At 41.5% G+C, this 24,064-nt stretch overlaps 1 protein-coding gene across 1 annotated transcript in view; it reads right to left on the bottom strand.

Annotated features, from left to right (window-relative positions):
- LOC5565589 (cyclin G) overlaps positions 1 to 24,064 on the bottom strand; it is a 75,642-nt gene that overhangs the window by 34,006 nt on the left and 17,572 nt on the right. The window contains exons 3-4 of the mRNA XM_001649915.2: positions 6,837 to 7,470; positions 546 to 1,069 (exon numbers count right to left, since the gene is read on the bottom strand). Of these exons, the coding sequence (XP_001649965.1) occupies positions 546 to 1,049 (504 nt within the window). The 5' untranslated portion in view covers positions 1,050 to 1,069; positions 6,837 to 7,470. The remainder of the gene's footprint in view (positions 1 to 545; positions 1,070 to 6,836; positions 7,471 to 24,064) is intronic.

Below are 24,064 nucleotides of genomic sequence, written 5' to 3'. Positions count from 1 at the left end.
CGCAACTAATCATGAGACCCGCAGAAGACTCGCTTCACTCGGTAAATGGGACTTGAAGCTCCTCTAGCTAGAGATAAGATAACAACAGCGCAGTGATAAGCAGACATCGGAAAAACTTCGTTCATCATCATTGATGGTCCGGGACCGAAACAGCTACGACTCAACATTTGAAAATTAGGCAAATAAAGCAATTCGTAAACTGATAATTTTCGGAACACAGCTCGAAAAAGCGAATTTGCGTCGCTCGTGGTCGGTCGTGGTTGGAAAATTGTCGTCCCTGTCAAGGGCGCGCAAACACAGCTACCTATACACATCTGCTTTCCGGTGGATTCTAGCTGCGAGAACAAACCCCATTTGTCATCCGTTATCTGCGCCATACACTATTTGGTGATATTTATAGCTAATAGCTGCTCGTATCGAGCAGTTGAGAACGTGCTCTATTGTCATCCAGTTTGATTTCGCATAACTACTCGAATGGAATGATTTCAAATGGATAGGACTCAGGACACGGAATCAAGATCTATAAAACAATCAGTAATACTTACGCATGACTGCTGTGGCAGGTAGAGGTTCGGCTGGTACTTGGGCTCCAAGGCGAGCAGTTCGCTCAGCTTGGCCATCATCTGCTCGAACGACATGGCTGGCTGCTGTGGGGCTTGGGGCTGCTGATGCAGGGGCGACGTCGAATGAGACTGTTTCTGTGGGGATAGCGACTTGGCTCCGGCCAAGTCCTGTGGGCCACCTCCGGCGAGGTGGCTGCCATTGCTGGTGGTCGCTCCGGTCGTCAGGCCGTAGCCGTTGCCGGTGGCCTGAGCGCCCTCCTGCGACTCCATAAGAACTGCATCAGCAGCATCCGGTGTCCCAAGCCGGCCCTCTAACAACATCCGCTGATTATGTTGCATCTCCTCTGATACATGAACCTTGCGCAGCATCATCGGCTCGTCGTCATCCATACGGGCGTTGCCACCACAGCCGATGCCGACGTGCTGTTGCTGGTCGATGGTATTGTTCATAGTATCGACAGAATAGCAGCGTACAGGGACAGACATACTGAGGGCTGGCCTAGTACCTATTATGCGGCGCAACAAGTTGCGTTAAAAGATGTAGGAAATCAGTAAAACTGGATCTCACGCCACAACCCTTTCAGGTTGTGAAACTCGCGGGAGGTCGCGTCGAGCAGGACCAGAAGGCGTAACTTAGTGCTCTGCTGGCTGACCAGGCAAAACTTTAAATTCGCACCTTGCCTGTTTGCTTTTTCCCAGACTCTCCACGCTCCAGCGAGCTCTATAGGTACTATCAACTTCACGCTCAAAGCGCACCACTCGGGTTTCGTTATCAATGAACCGTGAACCCGGTTCAGCGGATAGCGAAAGCGAAAGCGTACGGTTTGAGGAAGGGCCTCGTTTGTTTTGTTCGGTATTACTCAAGAGAGAAAAGCTCAATGAAATATCTTCTTCTGAAATGTGACACTCAGAAAGAAACCCTCAACTACACACACGCGAACCACAGTTTCCGTTTAGGATTTGAGGTATACACCAGTTCCAAGGCAGGCCCCACTGGAGGAGTGGCACCCGGCGAACTTTAATACCTTTTTTATCGTTAGTAGTAACGTGGGTAACGCGCAACGCGCGACGCGCGATTTCAACTATTCGCTGCTTCGTCGTCGTGTGTGCACCGACTACTAGTCCTTCTAGTCTATCGAGTCTTCGTACACACCGGTCAACTGCTGTATTTTACTACGCAGCAACCTTAGTACGCCTTTACGGTTAGCCTTGATCAATTTGGAAGAAAAACAACGCACTAATACACACAATCACACCCGCGAGATCGCTACTCGCAAAGGGGAAGGGGTGTCGTTTCTTTCGAGATGATTGTATTGTCACAAGGACCGAAGATTACTTGCTTGGGAAGATTTAGCAGAATCCACCGACTGGTATCGATCGACGACCTCTGGCCGACTACTAGATCAAAACAAGCAATCTACACCCTGCGCAAGACAATTTTGCTCGAAGCGGAAACGAATGTGGCAGTAGGCGCGCTTTCACTCTCAAACAGGCTAGATCAATGTCTGTCAACCTTTTTTATTTTTGTCTAATTGTCTTTGCTTCTATAGCGAATCGATTGGGATTGGACTTCTCCGCTTTCCACACCAGGTAAGGAAGAATCACCACCGCAAAACTTACTTCTCTCTGTACGATCTGTGAAAATTAGGGTACATAGTTTAATAAAGATGTTCGAAACACAGTTGCAAAGAAATGGAAAATGGTACGAAAAGAAGACGAGAATGAATGAAAATGCGAATAATGTGTGTACGAATTGAGGAGAAATGAAATCAGAAAACGAATACGTATGCGTGTGTGGGTGCAAATGTGAGTGAGTGTTTGTAAACAAAGTGCGCCATCAAAGCAACACTCGTCGGGTCCAATCCAGTGAACCTTCTCTATTTCCAAATTCAAATCTCGTTCTACTTTTTTGTTATGTTGTTTGCGTTGTTTGCAAATCAGGGGTCACGTGCGAGAATGTGTGCGAGGCGAACCACTTTTTGTACGTGAGACAAGGCGGAAGCACAAGGGTTGCCTAATCGGTCAGTATTGGAATAGTTACCCCGCACAACACATCCGCAGGCCACGCGCATGCCATCCCAATGTGATATGTTTATGTAGCGCTACACACAGACACAACGGGTGGATGGAAGTGTGGCACGGTTTCGGGCGGCTTTCCTTTGTTTGATTAGCCTACGGTTGCGAGTCCACTATGCGAAAAATTAGGACGCGACGAGGCTGCTGATAACAAAGTAACTGGTCGACGGCGTAAACAGGCGCAATGGTCTTCCAATCATTGTAAGGTGATTGTTTGCGTATCATCTTTCCATATTACGCCGGAGGTGCAAAATTCAAACCGCAATGGTAATCAGAAATCTTATCGAATTTGGGTCATAATCGAAGCAATCTTTTGCGCTTCTTGTTTTCATCAACTCGGCTACTTTGATTTTGTTTTCATTTGCAAGATCTTGTAGATTCAAATGTAGTGTTGCTCTTTCGATTCCATATCAGCAATGTTTTTCCGTGGAGGACAATCTTTCTCGGTAAACAGTGAGTCAAAAAGAATCCCGGAACTACCCAATGAAGTTAGTTACGCAAAAGGGTTGAATCATTATGACAGATTCAGACGACAGCTGTCGTCATCCCCTCATCGTCCAATAATGATCAATCGAACATATAGGACTTCCAGCTGGTTGCTATTTGAGGCTCGAATCGAAAGTATGTGCCATTACGAGTTTGAAGCCGGAACAAAGCAACACCCCATCCCGAAAATTTAAACCAAGCAACCGTTGGAACTTAGCTCGCATGTCGCTGCTCTGGCAGCTGCGCGCCTACCCCGATCAAATGTGTCTATGCCTGTGTATATCATCGCAGTAGGCCCGCGCATATGTGCCAATTGCCCAACATTTTCGTTCCCTCCACTCACTCTCTTCGCTCGATACACAATCCACAAAAAGGAAAGCGCAAACTTTAGACGAGCCAAAAGTCTCAACCGAAAGTGGAAGGACGCAACGGAAGGAGGGCAATCAGTCGTTATCGCTTATACCCCGAGGCATGTAAATTTTATAATTGCCTCGCGGTTAAACTTTTCTAGGTTACACCATCATTGCGGCGAGGTCGTAACTTTAGAGGTCGAACAGTAACCGATGGGTTACTTCCAATTCCCAAACATTGGCGAGAACGAAAAATATCACGACTCGACACGATAGGTCACGCACAAACACCCACGAGCCGTGATCAAGTTCAACCATCATCATCATCGGATCCGTGCAAACGACAAGCACCAACGCGACACATACATCTCGTTGATGAGCGAAGATGTGTAAGCGTGTGACGCACGACGCTTGCTTGACTTGACATTATGTAAGCACTCGTAGTCAGGAAACGCAAACGCTTTGTTGTGTCGTCGGTCGCTTGGACTTACAAATTCACGTCGGAAGCACGTCTCACCCTGCCAGATCCACACGACTCTGACCAGCGTAATGCCTCTTTCCGCGATTTAGTCGGTCGGTCAGTGGTGGCATATGGGTGATTAGATTAACGAATGCGAGCGTATGCCTGATAGCACTGCTAGAACCGCAAACGCTTGCTAGGATCTGGCACAGTCGCCCCACAGTTATGGATAATCCACAGATAGGGATCAGTTTTGGCTTAAATTTTGAATCTTAACATGAAATAGAATTTCAAACACGCAAGAACATAGACCCTACGTGAACTGTTAATATATACAGTTGCGCCAGAGACAAACAGATACATAGTAGTTCAGAATGAGTATCACTTCTAGTACTGCATTCAGTTTCTTGGTACACAGATCGCAGTACACTTTACAGGGCATTCTAGATTTAGCTGTGTTACCTTATGTGCCATAAAATTTTGAGCAACTGCAAGGAACATGGAGGAATGGAATTTAATACATTTTTTTCTGTTACATTACTCCTAAAATCGTTGATTCATAATTGTAGAGTACATCAAACCGTACCACAGTTATAAATCAACGATTCCAAATGAAACGCCAGTTTGTTTGGTTCCACTTAAACACCATTCATTGACTTTGGAGATGAAATGCTGTTGTAGTGTTCCGGTTCATAATACGACTGGATGATTCATAATAAATAAGGATCCTCCTCTCACACTGATCCATATCTGCTGTGGGATGTAACATATTGGAAATTTCTACCGTAATCGACACATTTTCGTAAATAATCGTGAAATTCGAGGTATATTTATAAAAATAATTATATTCTGCAGTGTCAGGGTAATTATTTGGTCTTGTACAGCGTCACCATGATTTTAATGGTCTCTGTCTTCTAGACAGAGACCCTTAGTTGATCCATACTGCTGTAGTGTCCGGAGGGAGGAACCGATATATGCAAAGTTAATGGGTCAATCAGCCGAATTGCAACAGAAGCCATTCCAACGCAATTTCATCGCTCGGAACACTTTACAAGACTGACGTGTCATTCGTCTCTTCCCTTTTGATTAGGTTTTCATTGTAACTCAAACTATATGCCCTTCTGCTTAGTTTATATCTTTTCTAGTACCCCTATCAATCCTGTGAATCCGTTTCATCTGAAGTTGTGCTCCCTCGTTGATCCGCCTCTATGGGGACATCTCCAGGAATCGTTACTTTTTCGTAAATAATCGTGAAATACGAGGTATATTCATGAAAACAATTATATTCTGCAGTGTCAGGGAGGTAATTTGGTTTTGTACAGCGTCACTATGATTTTTAATCATGCTTTCTTCTAGAAAGTGACCCTTAAGTTGATCCATAACTGTGCGACGACTGTATGATCTCGCCCGGATACACATTGTATGTAAATTTTTAGGCTACCGTTGGTTGGTTATTGTTGTGGCTCGTTCCGCCCATTGCTCTTCAAAAATGATTTTATATAGAAAAAAAAAAGTTTGTGCTTCCAATCAATCTACTTCACAGGCCTTCGCGAAGAAGCGAACGCTTTGCGCTGTTGCTAGTTTCATCTACATACAAACTCGTCGATCGGTTCGGAAGACACAAATATTCCAAGCCGCTGAATGACGAAATTTACGGACATACCAAATACGCCATGTGAGGAAGCGGGACAGACAAAACACCCCGTTATGGAACCGAAGCGCGGTAGTGCGAAAGAGAAGGCACTCCTCGACTTAGAGATCCCAACGCAATCCACGGTTGCTTTGCCCTACGCTCCCGTCCCGGGAAGTACTAGAACAGCGAAAAACTGTCAACCAAAAAGTGGACCGTGCGAAGTCGTGAAATTTACACAACAATTGCGAAATCACAAAATTTGAAGATGATTTCACACATAACAGTCGAGCACTGAACGAAACAACCGTAGCCCACCAACACAAACAATGCACACCGAAGTAGTTGTGTACTCTTCTCTCGTACGATTTACCAAATAATTTCTCGTCTATCTCTAAACAGATGATTTTCCATTGCTCACTACCTGGCCCTCCCTCTCGCACTCTCCCTACCCACGGCCACCCATGGTGAGTAATTGGCGAAAACTTGTCCAATCGCGTCCGTTCATGCAAGACAAATCCGAACACATTCGGGAACATTCTGCAGCACCAACATGAATGGTTCTAGGAAGGACATTGCCGTAACCGAGACTTGCTATTGCACACAGATCACACTGGATCACGAGGGTCACGGAACGGAATCTCTGGCGTCTCTTGACATCTGGGCAAGGGGGTTAGCTTACAACTTTTATAAAACCCTCTTACAGCCTGCCAGATATTACACTCAGAAAAATTTCACTGTGATTTGAAGCAAACAATTGCTTTAAAACCGTGATAAAACCTAGTGTTACTAGATGGAGTTTTACCCCTCTAGCCTTCCCCTTATTTACACCAATCTAACCGAGCACTGCACAAACTGGACGAGATTTACAATTCGATTTCGGTTCACTTTGCACAACACTGTTTCACATACCTTGCACCATGTAAAAACCCACTACCTAAGGTCTCCAAAACCATCCGAATCCACGGTCCCTAGCAACATCCCATAGTTATTCCATATTCCCCGAGTGTCAATTACAAATTTACACGAATCCCAATCATCGCAGCAGCACAGCTCTACCACCGAAGGCACTGCGAAGCTGAAATTCAAAATGGCCGCCGCAATGGCTGCCTCTGGTGCTTCTACCAGGCGTACACACTTCACCCATCGTGAGATGGACAGAAGTAGAAATTTCATTCGGAATTTCTCGCCTACCGAGGTTGCCGGGGTCATTCCCGAGACCCCCGTTCAATTACCGGACACTAGGGGTACATTTTGCAGCGATTACTTACCCGGATGCTTCCGTGATTGTGGCTCTCACTTTTGTTTCACCACCCCAATATCAGTAACAAAGAACTATTCGATTCGATATTAGATTCTACAATGACGGGCCCAGTGAGGTTTCGCAGAGCTCGGGGTTCCGATGGATCTAGTACGTCATGGAATGTGCACGAGTGTGCGTAGTAGGTCTGGAGTGCACACACACTCTCTACAGTGGCGTTTGTAATTGTACTAACTGTACACTCAGCTGATGTACGACGAACAGCTTTCCTTCGTGTGTTGTTTCATACCCTGTTCAGCTGGTAAAGCTGTATATTGACATTACTACTACCGATTATGGGCCCAGTTTTGTACTTTGGTGCAGTAACAAAACAACCGACTGTGTTTGTTTGTCACCACCAGTCGTGGTTTGGGGGCGAGATTTTCCGAGTTATGTTTTCCCCTGGCTTCGGCGTTTCGTTCCGTTCGTCGACCGAACCGATATGACCGTTAAAACGCAGGTCACACAATGGGCTGTTTTTTTTTTGCACGGGCTCCTAGGATGATGAGCTTTTTTTCTTTTCCTCGGGTATGGTGTTTTCAGCTTACTTTGTTTAGAGATGGCAACGGGTTTGTTGTTACAAATAACAGCTAGTAGGAAAATATCTGCAAAAAAAGAAAGAAGAAATCTTGTCAGAAACATTGTATCTCATTGTAAGGTGTATTTTCAATGGGTTTAAAAGTCTGAGCAATCCTATAAGATGATGCAATGAAAAGGCTATTCTAGTATACTATGACAACGATCTGTATCATCTAATCAACTGATTTAGTTCAGAAAATCAATCATGTATCCGAGAGAATCATCGCACTGTCATCCATTTCCATTTGCGATAGCAAACATCAATAACCTTCCCGATGCACTCAAATTGCACCTTTGCTGAAAAACAACCATCACGTCAGCCTTGCCTTCTGGACAACTAACCGATGCATCCATATCTGTAGAAGCACATTGATGATAATCACCACCGCAGAGTGCAGTGGATCAACTCCAAGGTGTAAAATAATTAGATTGCGATAGCTGACCGATGCACAACACAGAACTCGTCTCCTATCATGCGATGCATAAGAAAAACAACACCTCGCGCGCGTCGCAGCTGATTATGACCTTTTCCTCTTTTGTCCATTCTGTTGTGCGCTGTACTGACTGACTCGATTACCATCACCGCTGGACGTTTTGTAGGAGGATCGTGATTCGCATCCAAATAAGGTATAAATGCGCGACAACGGCTATAAAATGCTTCACATGCAGTCAGGCAATTCGACGCGATGGGTATATCGGGTTTCATTGAGGATTTTTTAAGGCCGAAATTCATTGAACGCCACTGCTGCGATGCACATTCAAGGAAGGCTTTAATGATGATCGTTGATTTCTTGACGAATTGTCGATGGTCGATGGTATGATGTCCTCACAGCCCGAGGAAATTACCTTTCGCCATGACATACTCAAAAGATCAACAATTGAATTTACGCAAATAGGTATGTTAAGAACAGTGATCTATATTCAGATCCGATCAAATTCATCAACTCAGCAACACAGATTGCTGAAACTTTTTTAGGGCATCCATCTAGTGAACTACGTCTTCCGAAAATGTGGGACAACTGGCGACTCCAACCACTCGGCTAATGAAGGTCCCTTGAATTAATTCATGGTTTGCTGTTTCACGCAATTCAATGGTTACTTAGCCTGAAACATTCCCAACCAATCTTAAGCGTCAGAACTTCAGGTGTCTATGGTTGTCTTAAAGTTTCTCTCTTGAGATTACAATGTCGATTTAAAATGATCGGCTACGAAGTGAAGAACGTCCCACCTTCATCTCATCAAATACGCGCAGCACTGAGATTATCCCAACGAATTTGATCCGCATCGTATCCCAGTCATCCAGTTCTATATTTTCTTTATAGTTCTTTGTCCAACGATTCAAAACAAATTGATATCGATCGTTATCGAAAACCATTTGCTGGTTGATGGGGTTGATCCCCTAGTCTGCACCATTATAAGGCTTCTTCAATCACTCAATCGCACCAATTGGAAGAAATAGCCAATCGATAAATAGGATCACTTCATTCGAATACTCGACCCGCGTTGCAGCAAATAACGTAATGCGTAACTAATGTGTAACAGCTATCATTGTAAGAGGAACAAAAATTGATAGCACCACAATTGATAATTGATTCAGAAAATTGAAGAAAATTTGTTACTAGCGCCTCCATGCGGATAAATTCCGAATCAGGTTCGTCACTGTCAGATAGCCCTTGATTGGCTGAACAACTTTGTCGAAAATACCAACCTTCTAGCCCAGGGGTTCTCAACCGGTGGTCCGCGGACCCCTAGGGGGCCGTGAGGAGCTTTCAGGGGGTCCGCGAAGCCATAAGCTATAATTACTATAATCAAATTATATCCAGTGAGATCTTGAAAAATAAAAACAATGAATTCAATAAGAAATTTATGATATATTTGTGGCATAATCCTTGGTAGATTATGCCAGCTCACTGACGAGATCCAAGGTTTTCGGAAATTCCCTGACATTTTTTTTTTGTTAATTCTCCCAACGGCAGATAGTTGGCTTCTAAGCAACCAACAAAATCTGCAGTTAACTCCTGGGAATATTCTTGACGAGTTATTAGCGGAATTAGAAATTTTTGCTTGTGATGTATTTAATTCTGTGCACTTCTGATTCACTGCGAGGATTCTTTTTGGTCACAAAATTGGATGTTTTCAAGTGCTTCAAGTGCTGCCAAGTTTCACACGATTCGGCCAAGAAAATTCCTCCTGTCAAAGTAGATCCGGAAAATACCAAAGTTCTTAACTTTATTCTGAACCGTACATAAATGCGGCTTTCTGTTGTTCCTACTTGCCTTGCATGAATTGTTGAATTTTGTCAAGAACCTTTATGGAAGTTCGTTGTCGTATTATTGGAAAAATACTAGGTAGATTCCTGACTCAATTCAAAATGGACTCCTCAGAAGGATAACAGCAGGATTCTTGCATTGACGATTTCTTAAGATCTGTTGTGGATTACAGGCATGATTTGTAGGAGTGCCTGCTCAGTACATCAGATAACACTTCAATATTCGTATTGTGTATTTTGTAAAACACAGTTGAAAAAACCTCTCTTTTCGTTCTCATGTTGTTGTTGTTGTTTGAGAGGGACTTTAACCCGAGGGTCAATTTTCGTTCTCAGCAATAACGTGGTGCTTCTGGCGATGGTCAACCGCGTGACGACCCGAAAGATAAATCATTTTGAGAGATTTGGTTTTTCCATAAACATTGGTTTTAAGAACATCCATCTCTAGGGGTCATCTAGATGTTTGTAAAGACTCAAAGGGGGTCGCGGCTCCGAAAAGGTTGAGAACCACTGTTCTAGCCCATCAGATTCTTGAGATATAGAAGATTGAAGAAAACTTGTTACTTATGCTGCCTAGCGGATGAACTCTCAGGCTGGTTTGTCACTGCCAGATAGCCTTTGAACTAATGAATAATTTTGCAGAAGACACCAACCTTCTATCTCGTCAGGTTCTCGAGATATCCGTTGAATGGATGATATGGCTTATTTTGGTATTCCAAGACAATCTGAAAGACCGACGGAACCGCCTGGACCATATTCCAAACTTATTCGGAATATTTTTTCGATAAGTTCTGAAAATTTCAACAATATCCATCAAGAAACAAAAAAGTTATGCACATTTTAGTGTGTTTTTCAATATGTATGTCAAAAGTATATTGACTTGAAGGTAAAGGTTAAGGACTGTTGTAGAACTACTTTTGAAAAATCTCACTTCTACATATGTGAAAATTCATCATTAAAATTATGAAAATTCAATATTGTAATGCATAGCTGTATCAGTTATCAGTTTGGTGTTTGTAGAATATGCATGAGATATGATTTGAAATATATTACGTCATATGGATGGTTTTTTCATATCTTATTCAGTTAGTAAGTATTGAAATGTATCTCTTATGCACAGGGCTGGTAGCGATCAGGCAGCAAAATAATAGTGACTTAAGTTACTAAAATTATCAAAAAAGTGATCAAATAGTGACTGAAAAGTGACTTCATAATTACACACATTGATCCAAGCCAGTGCTGTGAACATTCACACACAGCACGTGCGATAGAATGAACATAGAGAAGCTCAAAAAAAAAACTGTGAATTGAATATCGTCTGACACGATGACAATGACCCTAAAGCCATGTCCCATTTTTAGTATCAAACGGAATTTTTAAATGATTTTCGTTGGTTTACGGTAAAAAAAAAACATTTTTTCCTTATTTTTGAGGTTTTGTCATACCCCTTGGTTTAAAGTCAAATTTCGGGTATATATTATTTTCCGTGTTCCTTTCGAAATGTCAGATAGGAACAACCCCAGTGTTAAAACTAAAACCCCTGTAGCATTTTTGTCGACAAAGTGAACGTCAAACATGATCAAAACTGTCAAGGTTCATATTTGAAATCATTTTCAAAATTCAAGTTAAAATATGTTATAGCCATTGTTTGAGCTGAAAAAATTACTGAAGTAGTTGCAAGAACATGCTTTTTTATATTATTAAAAAAAAAACAAGAATTCATTAAAAATGTTTAGACCCAATAAAAAAAGGTTTAAATTTAAACAAAATATGAATGGTAAATTCTTGTACGGGGCGGATAAAAGCTAGGCATACGCTCCAACTTAAACCCTTGAATTCCTTTCAGTAGAGATAAGCTCCTGGAAATTCAAAATTCATCAACTCTGAAGAAGGAAATTGTGGAAAAAAATCCTTGTCATTAATGGCGAACTTGGGGCCCAGATAGCCGTAGCGCTAAACGCGCAGCTATTCAGCAAGACCAAGCTGAGGGTCGTGGGTTCGAATCCCACCGGTCGAGGATCTTTTCGGGTTGGAAATTTTCTCGACTTCCCAGGGCATAGAGTATCTTCGTACCTGCCACACGATATACGCATGTAAAAATGGTCATGGCATAGTAAGCTCTCAGTTAATAACTGTGGAAGTGCTCATAAGAACACTAAGCTGAGAAGCAGGCTCTGTCCAGTGGGGACGTAACGCCAGAAAGAAGAAGAAGTAATGGCGAACTTAATCGCCAAAATTCATTAGAGCTTTCTCACATTCCATATTTGTTTTAAACTTAAGTTTTAATCTTGAAAGACTTTTGTAAAGCTTCTTTCAAAATGTAAGTCAAAGAAGAACCCGTCAGAATATTCACCGTTAGGAAAATGAAAACCGAATTTAGTACTATTGTAGTGGTTAAAAATAGTAGATTTCGATTGTTTATTTTTTTGCATTTGATTGTAAATTTGCCAAAATATCTATTTTTAGTATCGCAGAACAAGTAAAAAGTGCACGGAGACGGAATTCAACTCAATTTTAGGTTGTTTCAACGCAATTCCGTAATTGAGCCCAATAACTCAATTTTGGCTAAATTTCCAAGGTCCCCGCTAGGTAGTTTGGCTTTAATTCCATTAGAAAAATATACTCAATTTTGAGTTGATTTAACGCAAAATTGAGTTCTTTCGACCCAAACATAAGAAAAGTTACTTGTTTTTAATTATGAATCGTGGTTTACGGCCAACCAGCCGAGTGGAAGTTTAACAACTACCGAAAAGCTAAACATTACATATAATTTGCAATTGGATTAGATGGACAAATTGATGTGAAGATTTGCGAAAAAGTTACACGTCTTCTCAGTGAGAATCGAACTCACGACTCCCCGATCTCTAGTTGGGGCGCGTTAACCACTACGCCATGATATTAAATTAATTAAAAACAAGTATTTATCGAGCAACGGACTCATGTTCCGTAACCGGTCGTTTGAGAACGTCGCGACCCATTGGAAGCCCACACAATAGAAACCTCAGCCAGCGCAATTGCTGGCTAGTGTAGTGTGCTATTCCTATATCTAAAAAACAATGCGCTCTCGGGCTAGGCATTGGATATATATAGAAAGCGTTGTGTTTGGATGGGCATCTAATTCTTCCGAAAGAGGTGCACTTTGCGAAAGAGGACCACGTGATTATTGAGCTGAAATCGAATTCAGGTTAACTTCTGCGTTCATGAGTCCTCTCATGGCGTAGTGGTTAACGCGCCCCAACTAGAGATCGGGGAGTCGTGAGTTCGATTCTCACTGAGAAGACGTGTAACTTTTTCGCAAATCTTCACATCAATTTGTCCATCTAATCCAATTGCAAATTATATGTAATGTTTAGCTTTTCGGTAGTTGATAAGAAAAGTTGCATTTACCCAAATTTGGCTTATTGGGCCAAAGTACCCCCATTGGGTAGATGCAGCTTTTTCTATTTTTGCCAACATTCGTGTGGGAGAAAGAGAAAACCGAAAGATTTTGGGTTGAAACTATAATCGATATACTTAACCCAAAAAGTAAACTCAAAAATTAGGTAAAAATATTTCTCCGTGTGAGGTTATGAGTCGCCCCTGTACTGTACAATTTATTTCCACAAACTCAAGTGGAATTAAATGGTATAGTACTAATTTCGGTTTTCATTTTCTTATACTGCCCATAAATGCATATCAGTTTCATGTTTGCTGGATTTCCTATTCACATGGGACAATTATGCGTTTATGGGCAGTATAGGTATTCCACTGAATAGCTCGAAGATTTATTATTCTTCGTTGATTCCTGTAGAGATTTCTTCAAAATAAACTCAGCAGGACTGTTAGGAATTATGTCGACCTTAAAATTCCAAAACTTTACCAGAACTTTTATCACAAAATCCAACAAATAAATTTCAGATATTCTGTCAGAAATAACTGCGTAATATTCACCTGAATTCTTCTAAAATGTTAGCAAGACATCCTTTCGTTTCTAGACACTCTAATATGCTGATCAAAAAAACAAAGATTTCGTCAGAACAATAAAATCTGGTAAATATTACTGTCCTACTATTTAAGTTTAAGAAGCTGATCCAGATTATCGTTGATTTATCATCAGATCACAAAACAATAGTGACTTTAGTGATCATATTAATGAAATAAGAGACTTTTTAGATCGAAAAGAGTGACCAAGTAACTGAAAAGTGACTCGCTACCGCAATAACTTAGCTTGCTTTTCAGCAGCAACTTTCTTCGGCTCGGTTGTAAAAATGTGTCTTTGAAAGCTTTTGAAAACTAATCAAAAGTACATTGTTCAGTATGTGTTCTAATTATATTAATCCTTCAAGTTATTGTAAGAAATCATTAGAAAATCATGCCATGAATATGACAAAAATCACGTTGGGATTGCGGTGAGCCAGCCTCGGGCTGCAAATTTCGTTAATAAATCTTGTAAGACACTTGCAAATATTGACAGGAAACATGAACCTGTATGAAATTTCATCTGCAATCCGTGAAGGATCTTATCAAAATTCCTGTTAAAAATCTTTCCAAAATTCCTACAAGGATTGCTGCAGATAATCGATAAGGATGAATCAAAAAATCTACAAAGAAAATAGACAAACCTATTTTGAACGAAGCCAGCAAATAGTTGCAAAAGGGCAAGAAGAACATTAGTTTACCAAGGAACTCTCCAGAAATTTTGCATAGGTGAAGATAAGTTTCAGCCAAACCTCATATATAAGAACACAATTCTTAAAAACCAGACATCTCGTTTGGCCCGCAGGCCGCACTTTGGTGACCACGGATTCTAAATTAATACAAATGGAGTGGTGCTCGTATGTCACGAATTGACTTGAGAACGGGTAAACGGATTTTCATAATTCTTCCACAGGTGGAATGGTAAAAACGTGCAACGTGTTCGTGTGAAATAAGATAATGGAGAAATTTATGAAAAGGTAGGAATAAGCGCTAAATACGAACCTGACTAATGACAATAGAAAAGATATAGATTTAAGATTTAAGTCCCGCATTTTAAGCATTTGTCCCGCGCTACGTCCCTCATTTATAAAAAAGTTTCGCTATTTCGCATTTAGTTTAAAAAAGTTACCCAATATTGAAAATCCTAAATTTTCGCGATATCTTTCATCAAATACAATTTTATCCTTTCGGTCGTCGCGCGAATGTTTGTAACGCGAGTAGTCGCGCATTGTATTTTGTACAACACCCTTGGTTTTGCGAATATCTCAGGAGTCTGACCACTTAGAAAGATGATGTCTTCGGCAAAATTGTTCAGTAGCTCAAGGGCTATCATTATTATAGCCAAGAAATTCGGGATTTTGCCACTAGGCGACGCTAGTGAGCATTAAACTTTTGTTTTTCAGATCTCATGATCCTGACCACTTAGAAAGATGGCGTCTTCGGCAAAGTTGTTCGGTAGCTCAAGGACTATTATTGTTTGAGCTGTTTGATTCAAAATTTTGCCACTAGGCGGCGCTAGTGAGCATAAAATATTTGTTTCGCAAATATCTCAGGAGCCTGATCACTTAGAAAGATGGTGTCATCGGCAGTGTTGTTCAGTAGCTCAAATTCTTTCTTTGTTTAAGTTCGAGATTTTGTAAAATAATGATAGTCCCTGAGCTTCTGAACAACTTTGCCGAAAGTCCCTGTCTAAAAAGTCAAGATCCTGCAGTATCCGCAAAGCAAAAATTTCATGTTTACTAGCGCCGCCTGGTGGCAAAATATCCTATTTCTTGGCTCAAATAATGATAGCCATTGAGCTACCAAACTGCTTTGCCAAATACACTATCTTTCTAAGTGGTTAGGCTCCTGAGATATCTGCAAACAAAAGTTTCATGCTCACTAGACAACTTTGCCGAAGACGACATCCTTCTAAATGGTCAGGATCCTGAAATATCTGCAAAACAAAAGTAAAACTTCCATGCCCACTAGTGCCACCTAGTGGTCAAATTCCGAACTAAATTAGGTACCATCAGATAGCGCTTCACCTCCAGAACAGCTTTACTGAAAACCCCTAGTTTCTATATTATCATCTATTTTGAGATATGACGATTTCAAACTGTGGTTTCCTCGAACCGTACACAGTGCGTTCATTATTATGCGACTTCCATGTACATTTGTTGATTTTACCGTATAATAAAGGGCCATACTGTAAATAAAAACTGTCGAGTATTGTTCTCAAGAAGATTCTTGAGGAATACATTTTGGTTTGGTGTCGATAGATATCTTTGTTGCAAAATGATAGCATATAAATCACAACTGTTGTACAAAGTACAACAGCGCGACATTGTGGCTGCTTGGGCACGTCAGGAGTTAATCATCAATATTAACCTCCTTTTCCCGAGCAGCCTAGATAGCCGCGTAGTGTCGGTAGCGGTTGTTTCAACTGGCTAAGAATTAACACTACGGACTGCCTGTTCCGGTGGTAAAAGTCCATCTCACAGGTGACCCCTAATTTATGGTGTGATGCGTACCGTGCCTAAGAATGAATGGTTAGGGGGGTCTAAATAAAACCTAACCGCAAACGGAGCCTGTGGGGTACCAGGGCGCCCTCCACAGTATTGAGTCCTTCCTGTGCTACCCGGAGCAATGGTGCAGGTGACCTTGTGTTTCTCCGAGATAATCGGCTGCCCTTCTTCAGTCTCTATCTTGAGGCTTAATAAGGGTGGGATTATGAATATGTTGACATTTAATTTAAATTATCACCTATATGGATTCGCATTATGCGTTTTACACAGTGTATTCTGTGCTCTTTCGCCTTTGGAGACTTTAAATAGATACCGATCTGGTTTTTTCGTTGCTGGTCTTTTTCGTGCTGAGATTGCAAAAAGCTTAATCCTGCCTAGTTTGGGTAGTGGCTACGGTTAGGTTAGCTCAGATCAATCTTCAGCATAAAAGAACAGCAACGATCAATCTTTGCAGACTCATGCAAAATGGTGCAGCCCAAGTGGCGCTAGTTCAAGAACCCTACTTTCGTAGAGGGAACTTCTATCTAGGTAACCTTGTGGACCCAGTTTTTGCTACTTTTAGCAAGCTTGAAATGGCAAACTCGCGCTCCATGCCCCGCGCATGCGTGCTCGTTAATAAAGCAATTGTTGCTACACTCATTTCTGAGTTAACTACCAGAGATGTATGTGCTGTCACAATCGATGTTTCTGTTGGTGACCTCAACAGGAAATACGTCTATTGTTCGGTATATTTACCACATGATGAACCATCCCCAACGGATGACTTCAAACGAGTTGTCGTACACTGCGTAACAAAAGGCCTTCCGCTGATTGTGGGCAGTGATGCCAATGCTCATCACATCATCTGGGGCAGCTCGGATATCAATTTGAGAGGCTCCAGTCTGATGGAATACTTAAGTAGTACAGACCTTGGATTACTTAACATAGGCAATCGCCCAACCTTCATGGTTTCTAATAGAGAAGAAGTGTTAGACATAACGCTCTGCTCGAATAGAATCAGTCACGAGTTGACGAATTGGCATGTATCAGATGAGGAATCATTATCTGATCATCGCTACATCTTCTTTGAACATTCAAATGTAACTGCGCAGACTTTGCGTTTTAGGAATCCCCGGTCAACAAACTGGGAACTCTACATTGAATTGGTTGCGACCAAATTTCATGGATATTCTCCGTCCATTGAAAATCCAAGTGATCTGGATGATGCCGTTGATACTACAACATCCTACATTACGGAAGCTTTTGAAGAAGCATGTCCTCTGCGGTCTGTAAAGACTACAAGAGGGACCCCATGGTGGAATTCCGATCTGACTAGACTCAGGAAACAATGTAGAAGGAGTTGGAACAGACGCCGTTCAACTGGATCAGAGTCGTTCAAGTCAGCTCGCAAGGCTTACAAGAAGGCTCTTCGTTCTGCTGAACGATCCGGCTGGAAAAACCTTTGTACAAATGTTTCCAGTTTGAGTGAAGTCAGTCGGTTGAACAAAATTCTTGCAAAATCTAAGGATTTCCAAGTGAACGAAATTCGCTTACCTAATGGTGACTTTACTTCTTCCGATGAAGAAGTTTTAGAATGTTTATTCAATACACACTTCCCCGGATGTGTGGACATAGCATCTACGGATGAACCAAATGTCTTTTCATGTAGTTACGAGTCTCTGGCCTCGGCTCGCAGTATCGTAACTACTGAATCGATTCAATGGGCACTTAATAGTTTTGCTCCTTTCAAATCTCCAGGAGCGGATGGGATTTATCCTGTTCTGCTCCAAAAGGGATTTGAGTCTATCAAACATGTTTTGAAAAAGCTACTTGTAAGCAGTTTTGCTACCGGGTACATTCCCAAATCCTGGCGTGATATTACTGTAAAGTTTATCCCAAAAGGAGGACGTGCGTCGTATGAGGAAGCGAAGAGTTTTAGACCAATCAGTCTGACCTCTTTTCTTCTGAAATGTCTGGAACGCATTATCGATCATCACATCCGTGATGTTTATTTGGCAAACATGCCTCTTCATGTGAATCAACATGCTTACCAATCTGGAAAGTCCACTGTGACTCTTTTACACAAAGTTGTATACGATATCGAGAAAGCATTCGCTCAGAAGCAATCGTGCTTGGGTGTTTTCTTGGATATTGAGGGTGCCTTTGATAACGTGTCTTTCGATGCCATATTGGAAGCCGCACGAAACCATGGGCTACCTACAATGATTACCAATTGGATTCATCAAATGCTCAAAAACCGACATCTCTTCTCGACATTGCGTCAAGCAGCGATTCGAAAATTGAGTGTTTGCGGATGCCCCCAAGGGGGAGTCTTGTCACCACTTTTGTGGAATCTCGTAGCAGATACGCTATTGAGGCAACTCAATAATTGCGGTTTTCCAACTTATGGATTTGCCGACGACTATCTAGCTCTGATAGTTGGTATGTGCATAAGCACCCTATTCGACCTGATGCAAAGTGCTCTTCAGGTAGTCGAGAGTTGGTGTCGCCAATATGGCCTTTCGGTTAACCCGAATAAAACATCTATTGTTCTTTTTACGGAAAGACGAAACCGCGATGGAATTCGACCTTTACGTCTTTTTGGCACTGAGATTAATGTGACTGATCAAGTAAAGTATGTCGGAGTCATTCTAGATTCCAAACTTTTATGGACAGCTCACATTGATTTCAGAGTCAAAAAAGCTTGTATGGCCTTCGGTCAATGCCGGCGAACCTTTGGTAAAACTTGGGGCCTCAAACCCAAATATATCAAATGGATTTACACAACAGTTGTTCGACCAATATTGGCATATGGATGTCTTGTGTGGTGGCAAAAGGGCGAAGTGAGAACAATCCAATCAAAATTGGGCCATCTCCAAAGAATGTGCTTGATGGCGATGTCTGGTGCGTTCTCTACAACTCCCACAGCAGCGCTCGAGGCCCTTTTCGACGTTGCGCCACTACACATATATCTTAAACAAGAAGCACTTTCTTGCTCTTACCGTTTATGGGTACTGGATCTACTGGAGAAAAATCCAGTGAATCGTAGATCTACACACACTTCGTTGTTTCCACTTTTGGTGAATTGGGACAAAATTGTCCTTGCTCCAAGTGATCTCACAATTGCCTGTAACTTTCCTTACAGGACATTTACCACACAATTCCCTTCACGGGAAGAGTGGACGTCTGGCTATTTGGAAAGAAGTATATCAAACAATATAGTATGTTACACTGATGGCTCCCTTCTTGAAGGTAGAGCTGGTGCAGGAGTATATTCTCGTGAGCTAAGGCTGAATCAGTTTTACTCACTTGGTAGAAACTGCACCGTTTTTCAGGCGGAAATATTTGCTCTCATGTGTGGAGTGCAATCAGCACTTCAACAGCGCGTAATGGGTAAAGTCATATACTTCTGTTCAGATAGTCAGGCTGCTATAAAAGCTCTCGCTTCGGCCAACTCAAGGTCGAAGCTTGTTATCGCATGTCGAACTCAAATTGAGGAACTGAATTCAGTCAACTCTGTAAACCTTGTATGGGTACCTGGCCATTCTTCCATCGCTGGAAATGAATTGGCTGATGAGCTAGCTCGCGATGGAGCATCGCATGACTTCATTGGCCCTGAGCCGGCTATTCCAATTTCGAAGTGCTGGGTGAAGCTTCAGATAAACTCTTGGGCGGCAACTCAGCACAAGCAATATTGGAATAGTTTGGAGTCGTGTCGTCAAACAAAATTGTATATTACTGAGCCATCTCCAAAGGTGGCGAAGTATTTAACAAATCTGTCAAAGCAGAATAGCAGTCTCTTGGTCAGAGCGTTGACAGACCACTGCCGACTCAACTATCACATGGCAAATATTCAGCGTGCTGACTCATTTGTGTGTGATAGTTGTGACTCCGATTATGGAACTTCGTATCACCTGATATGTAACTGTCCAGTTTTTGCGCAAATGCGATTCCAATTACTTGGTAAACACTTATTAAGTGAAACTGAATACAGAAGCCTGAATCTTCAGGACATTCTGTTATTCTTAACCCGCTGTGGTAATGAGCTATAGGCTCTCTTTACGCTCATGCGTTTTGCAGTGCCCTTTTTAGGGCGCTGTTCGAACCCATTGTGGTATGGAGCTACATGCTCTCATTTCGCTTATGCGATTTTCCCTCTTCAAGGGACCCCACTCCTATTTCCTCCCATCTTTCCCTTCCCTTTCCTCTCCCATCGGGTAGATGATGAAATAGGCTCAAATATGGCGATGGCACAAATCTCCCAACTGGTGGGGAACGTGCCTTTGGAGCCGGCCTTCTGATACCTGATACCTTCATGCTCACTAGACAACTTTGCCGAAGACGACATCCTTCTAAATGGTCAGGATCCTGAAATATCTGCAAAACAAAAGTAAAACTTCCATGCCCACTAGTGCCACCTAGTGGTCAAATTCCGAACTAAATTAGGTACCATCAGATAGCGCTTCACCTCCAGAACAGCTTTACTGAAAACCCCTAGTTTCTATATTATCATCTATTTTGAGATATGACGATTTCAAACTGTGGTTTCCTCGAACCGTACAAAGTGCGTTCATTATTATGCGACTTCCATGTACATTTGTTGATTTTACCGTATAATAAAGGGCCATACTGTAAATAAAAACTGTCGAGTATTGTTCTCAAGAAGATTCTTGAGGAATACATTTTGGTTTGGTGTCGATAGATATCTTTGTTGCAAAATGATAGCATATAAATCACAACTGTTGTACAAAGTACAACAGCGCGACAGCCCGAAGGTTAAAAAAACTTAAAAAGGCTTTGCATTTCTGATACTTGTAATAATACTCTAGATTGTGTCTCCATGACTTCACTGTTGCATCAGAGCTCAGAATTATGAAAAAAAAATTCTCATGTTTCTGTCACAATCTAATTTAAAATTCAGTGAGATAAGCCCCAAGATTCCGTCAGAATCGCACCCGGAACAATTTTAAAATCTTGCAACAGACTATGCGAGAAAACTGTCCAGCAGCTTAAAAAAATAAAAACACTCCATACTATTTACCAAAATTCCATAAAATTGTAGGGAAGATTCGCACGTTTTATTTTCTCGATTTCTTGCGCTTTTTGAATAGCGCCCAAACCGTTGATTTTAGCGATATAGTTTGTTCGGAGAAGTTTCTTGGAATATTAAAGCGCGACTTTTGACGAAAAAAGTTTTGTGATCAATCCACTAAGCAGAGAGATAGAAAAACTATTTTTTAAAACATTTAGATAGACATATGGTGTCTTCGGCAAAGTTGTAGATTTGGCAGTTTGAAACAACTTTGTCGAAGACACGATTTTTCTATCTCTTTTACTTTTCGAGATATATGCCGTTGTATGTGAATGGCCCCTAAAAATCATAGTTTTCATCATAACTTTTTTCCAAGAATAAATCACAGTGGAATGCAGGGACATAATTCTCGAAGACTTATTCAAACAGACTCAAATCATAAAAGTTAGCAAACTTACTTTATCAATCCTACGTGTTTCGAAGACGAAATTCTACACGTTCCGCTCTAAACAAACTCGATTTATAACTTCTAGAACGTTTAATTTCCGGATTTACAAAAAGACAAGTGTGAGATTCTCCACTTTCGCAACATAACCGCTACTTTCGCCGCTCCGTTGTATGGGAGACAAAGTGACTTAACCACGAATCAAAACAAAACACTACTTGAGTCGATTTTACACTGGTACAAAAACGTCGTAACTGATTGAAACGGTTTGTCATTCTGTCATACATTTTTTCGGGGAAATGATAGGAACTACCTAGTGTTTTAACGCGAGCTGATTGCATGCAAAATTTAAGCGATATACACGGTAAAAAATGTTCAAAAGGGGATTCATTTTAAAACAGTTTTAGAAGAAAGGTTGGAATTATTCTTAATTAACTTTCTCAAAACCGTATGAAAGTTACTTACGTCGATTTGATACTGAAAAGCTGGGGCACAACATTAAAAAGAAGTCTCGCATAACTTATGATCTCGCCGTCAAAACCATTGGTAACCGAGTGTGAAGCTCGTTGTTTTTCGGCAAAAGAATAGACCAATATAAAAACTGATGATGATTGTCAAAAGAATTGAGATCGCCTACATATTATTTAACAATGCTACGATGAAAATAAGATCCTCTTCTATCCCCCAGTGGTGATAGTTTATAGCTTGATTCATTCATTTTCTTAGAAACAACTTTCAGGGTGAGATAATAAGTTATGCGAGAGTTATACTCCGTCGATCCGCAATTGAGTGACTGACGACCCATCGTTTGAGAAACTCTGCTTTGGCATCAAATCAACCAGCGATAATGGCGAAGATGACTCATGGTTCCTTCAGCTGCGTCTTCTGCTGCAGCAACAGCAAGCACCACCACTACGCTTCTACCCACACATAAGCCCCAGTCCTTTTCGGCAATGTCTTTTCTTGTTTTCGTCTATACGAAGCCCGTACCTCATCCGAATATAATTTCGACGGGCAACACCTACTTCCTGAAAACCTCGATCGTTTGACTTCATGCTCAGCGAACAATCTACCAAAAGCAGACGACCTTGCTTGCGGTACATAGATTGTAGCGAAGAGAAATCCTAGTTCTTTCGACCATCATCATCTGATGGTCATTACTCTCGGATCTCTGCATGCGATCCAGAGAACAACCAATTGGCTGGACCAGGAACAGAACTAGGTGGCTGCCCTGGGATGACTTCCAACTAGCTGCTATAGTTACACTACACGAGAGCAGAAGTTAGTGAACTGTGCTTGCGAAAGTCCTTCAAAGCGCAATTGAACAAACGAAACGAATTCGATGAACGTTCGAAACGCAGCAATGCGCGGTTAATTGACGGCAATAACAACAAAAACAGTAGCAGAAGCAGCGTCGATGGCGACGACGACGACTTGCAGTCCGTCCTTCAGGCCACTGCGACTCTTCAACTCGTATTTACCTTCCTACACTACCATTTTTACCAAGTGTGAGGCGAGGAGGGGATATATTCAAGATCCAGTTTGGTTCCGATAGCATAAATGACGCATATCGAAACAAATTTGGATGATCTGTTGTGGAAACCCAATATTGTGTGAATTTCAAACTCAGAAATTCGATGTCACCCAAATGACGGTCACCAATCATGCGATGCACGTATACCTGCGAAAGGTGATTCATGTGGGTGATAAGACTTATGCCCTTCAAAATTGAGACGGCTCATAGCTTGCGCCAATGCAGAGAACAGGAACCAACTAGTTGCCAATGTCGATGAGCTCATCCCTCATCGTTCGAATCGTATGTATGTAGTTGCACTTTGGGTTAGCAATGTTGCATCATGCTGAACAGTATCGTTTTTGAAATCATCACATCATGTTTCGAATACATTTCTCGCATAACTTATGATCTCGCCCTAAGAGCCATTGGTAATCGAGTGTGTAGCTTGTTTTTTTTTTTAGGAAAATGTATCAATCAAGATAACAACTATCACCACTGGGATATAGAATGGGATTTGTTAATCTTCGTTGCATTGTTAAATAACGTGTCAATCGATTCGTGTGCTCATTAACAACAAGCTACACACTTGGTTACCAATGGCTCATAGAGCAGGATAAAAAATAAGCCAGATTTCTTCTTTTATGATCGATGTTCCATAAATTTATATCAACAAATATTTGTATTTATAGCTAGTTTATCCAGCAAACGCTTTACTGCCCAGTAGGCTATGCAAAAATTGCCATAAAAAACACTAATCTTGTATTACTCCTTTATTCAACTTTTCCAGTGGATTTCCATCAAAATTATGCTTTACTAGTGGTCCCGGCAAACTTCGTCTTGCCATCAAGTAGGCTGTTGAAAAACGCTATGGATCGTCCCATACAAAATGACAGTTCCGTTCACGCCCGTTTTTTCGAC

Source organism: Aedes aegypti, chromosome 1 (assembly GCF_002204515.2).
Source record: "Aedes aegypti strain LVP_AGWG chromosome 1, AaegL5.0 Primary Assembly, whole genome shotgun sequence".
In the NCBI taxonomy this organism is placed as follows: Eukaryota; Metazoa; Arthropoda; class Insecta; order Diptera; family Culicidae; genus Aedes; species Aedes aegypti.
The sequence above is the reverse complement of the archived record's forward strand: the minus strand, read 5'-3'. Positions and strand labels throughout refer to the sequence as shown.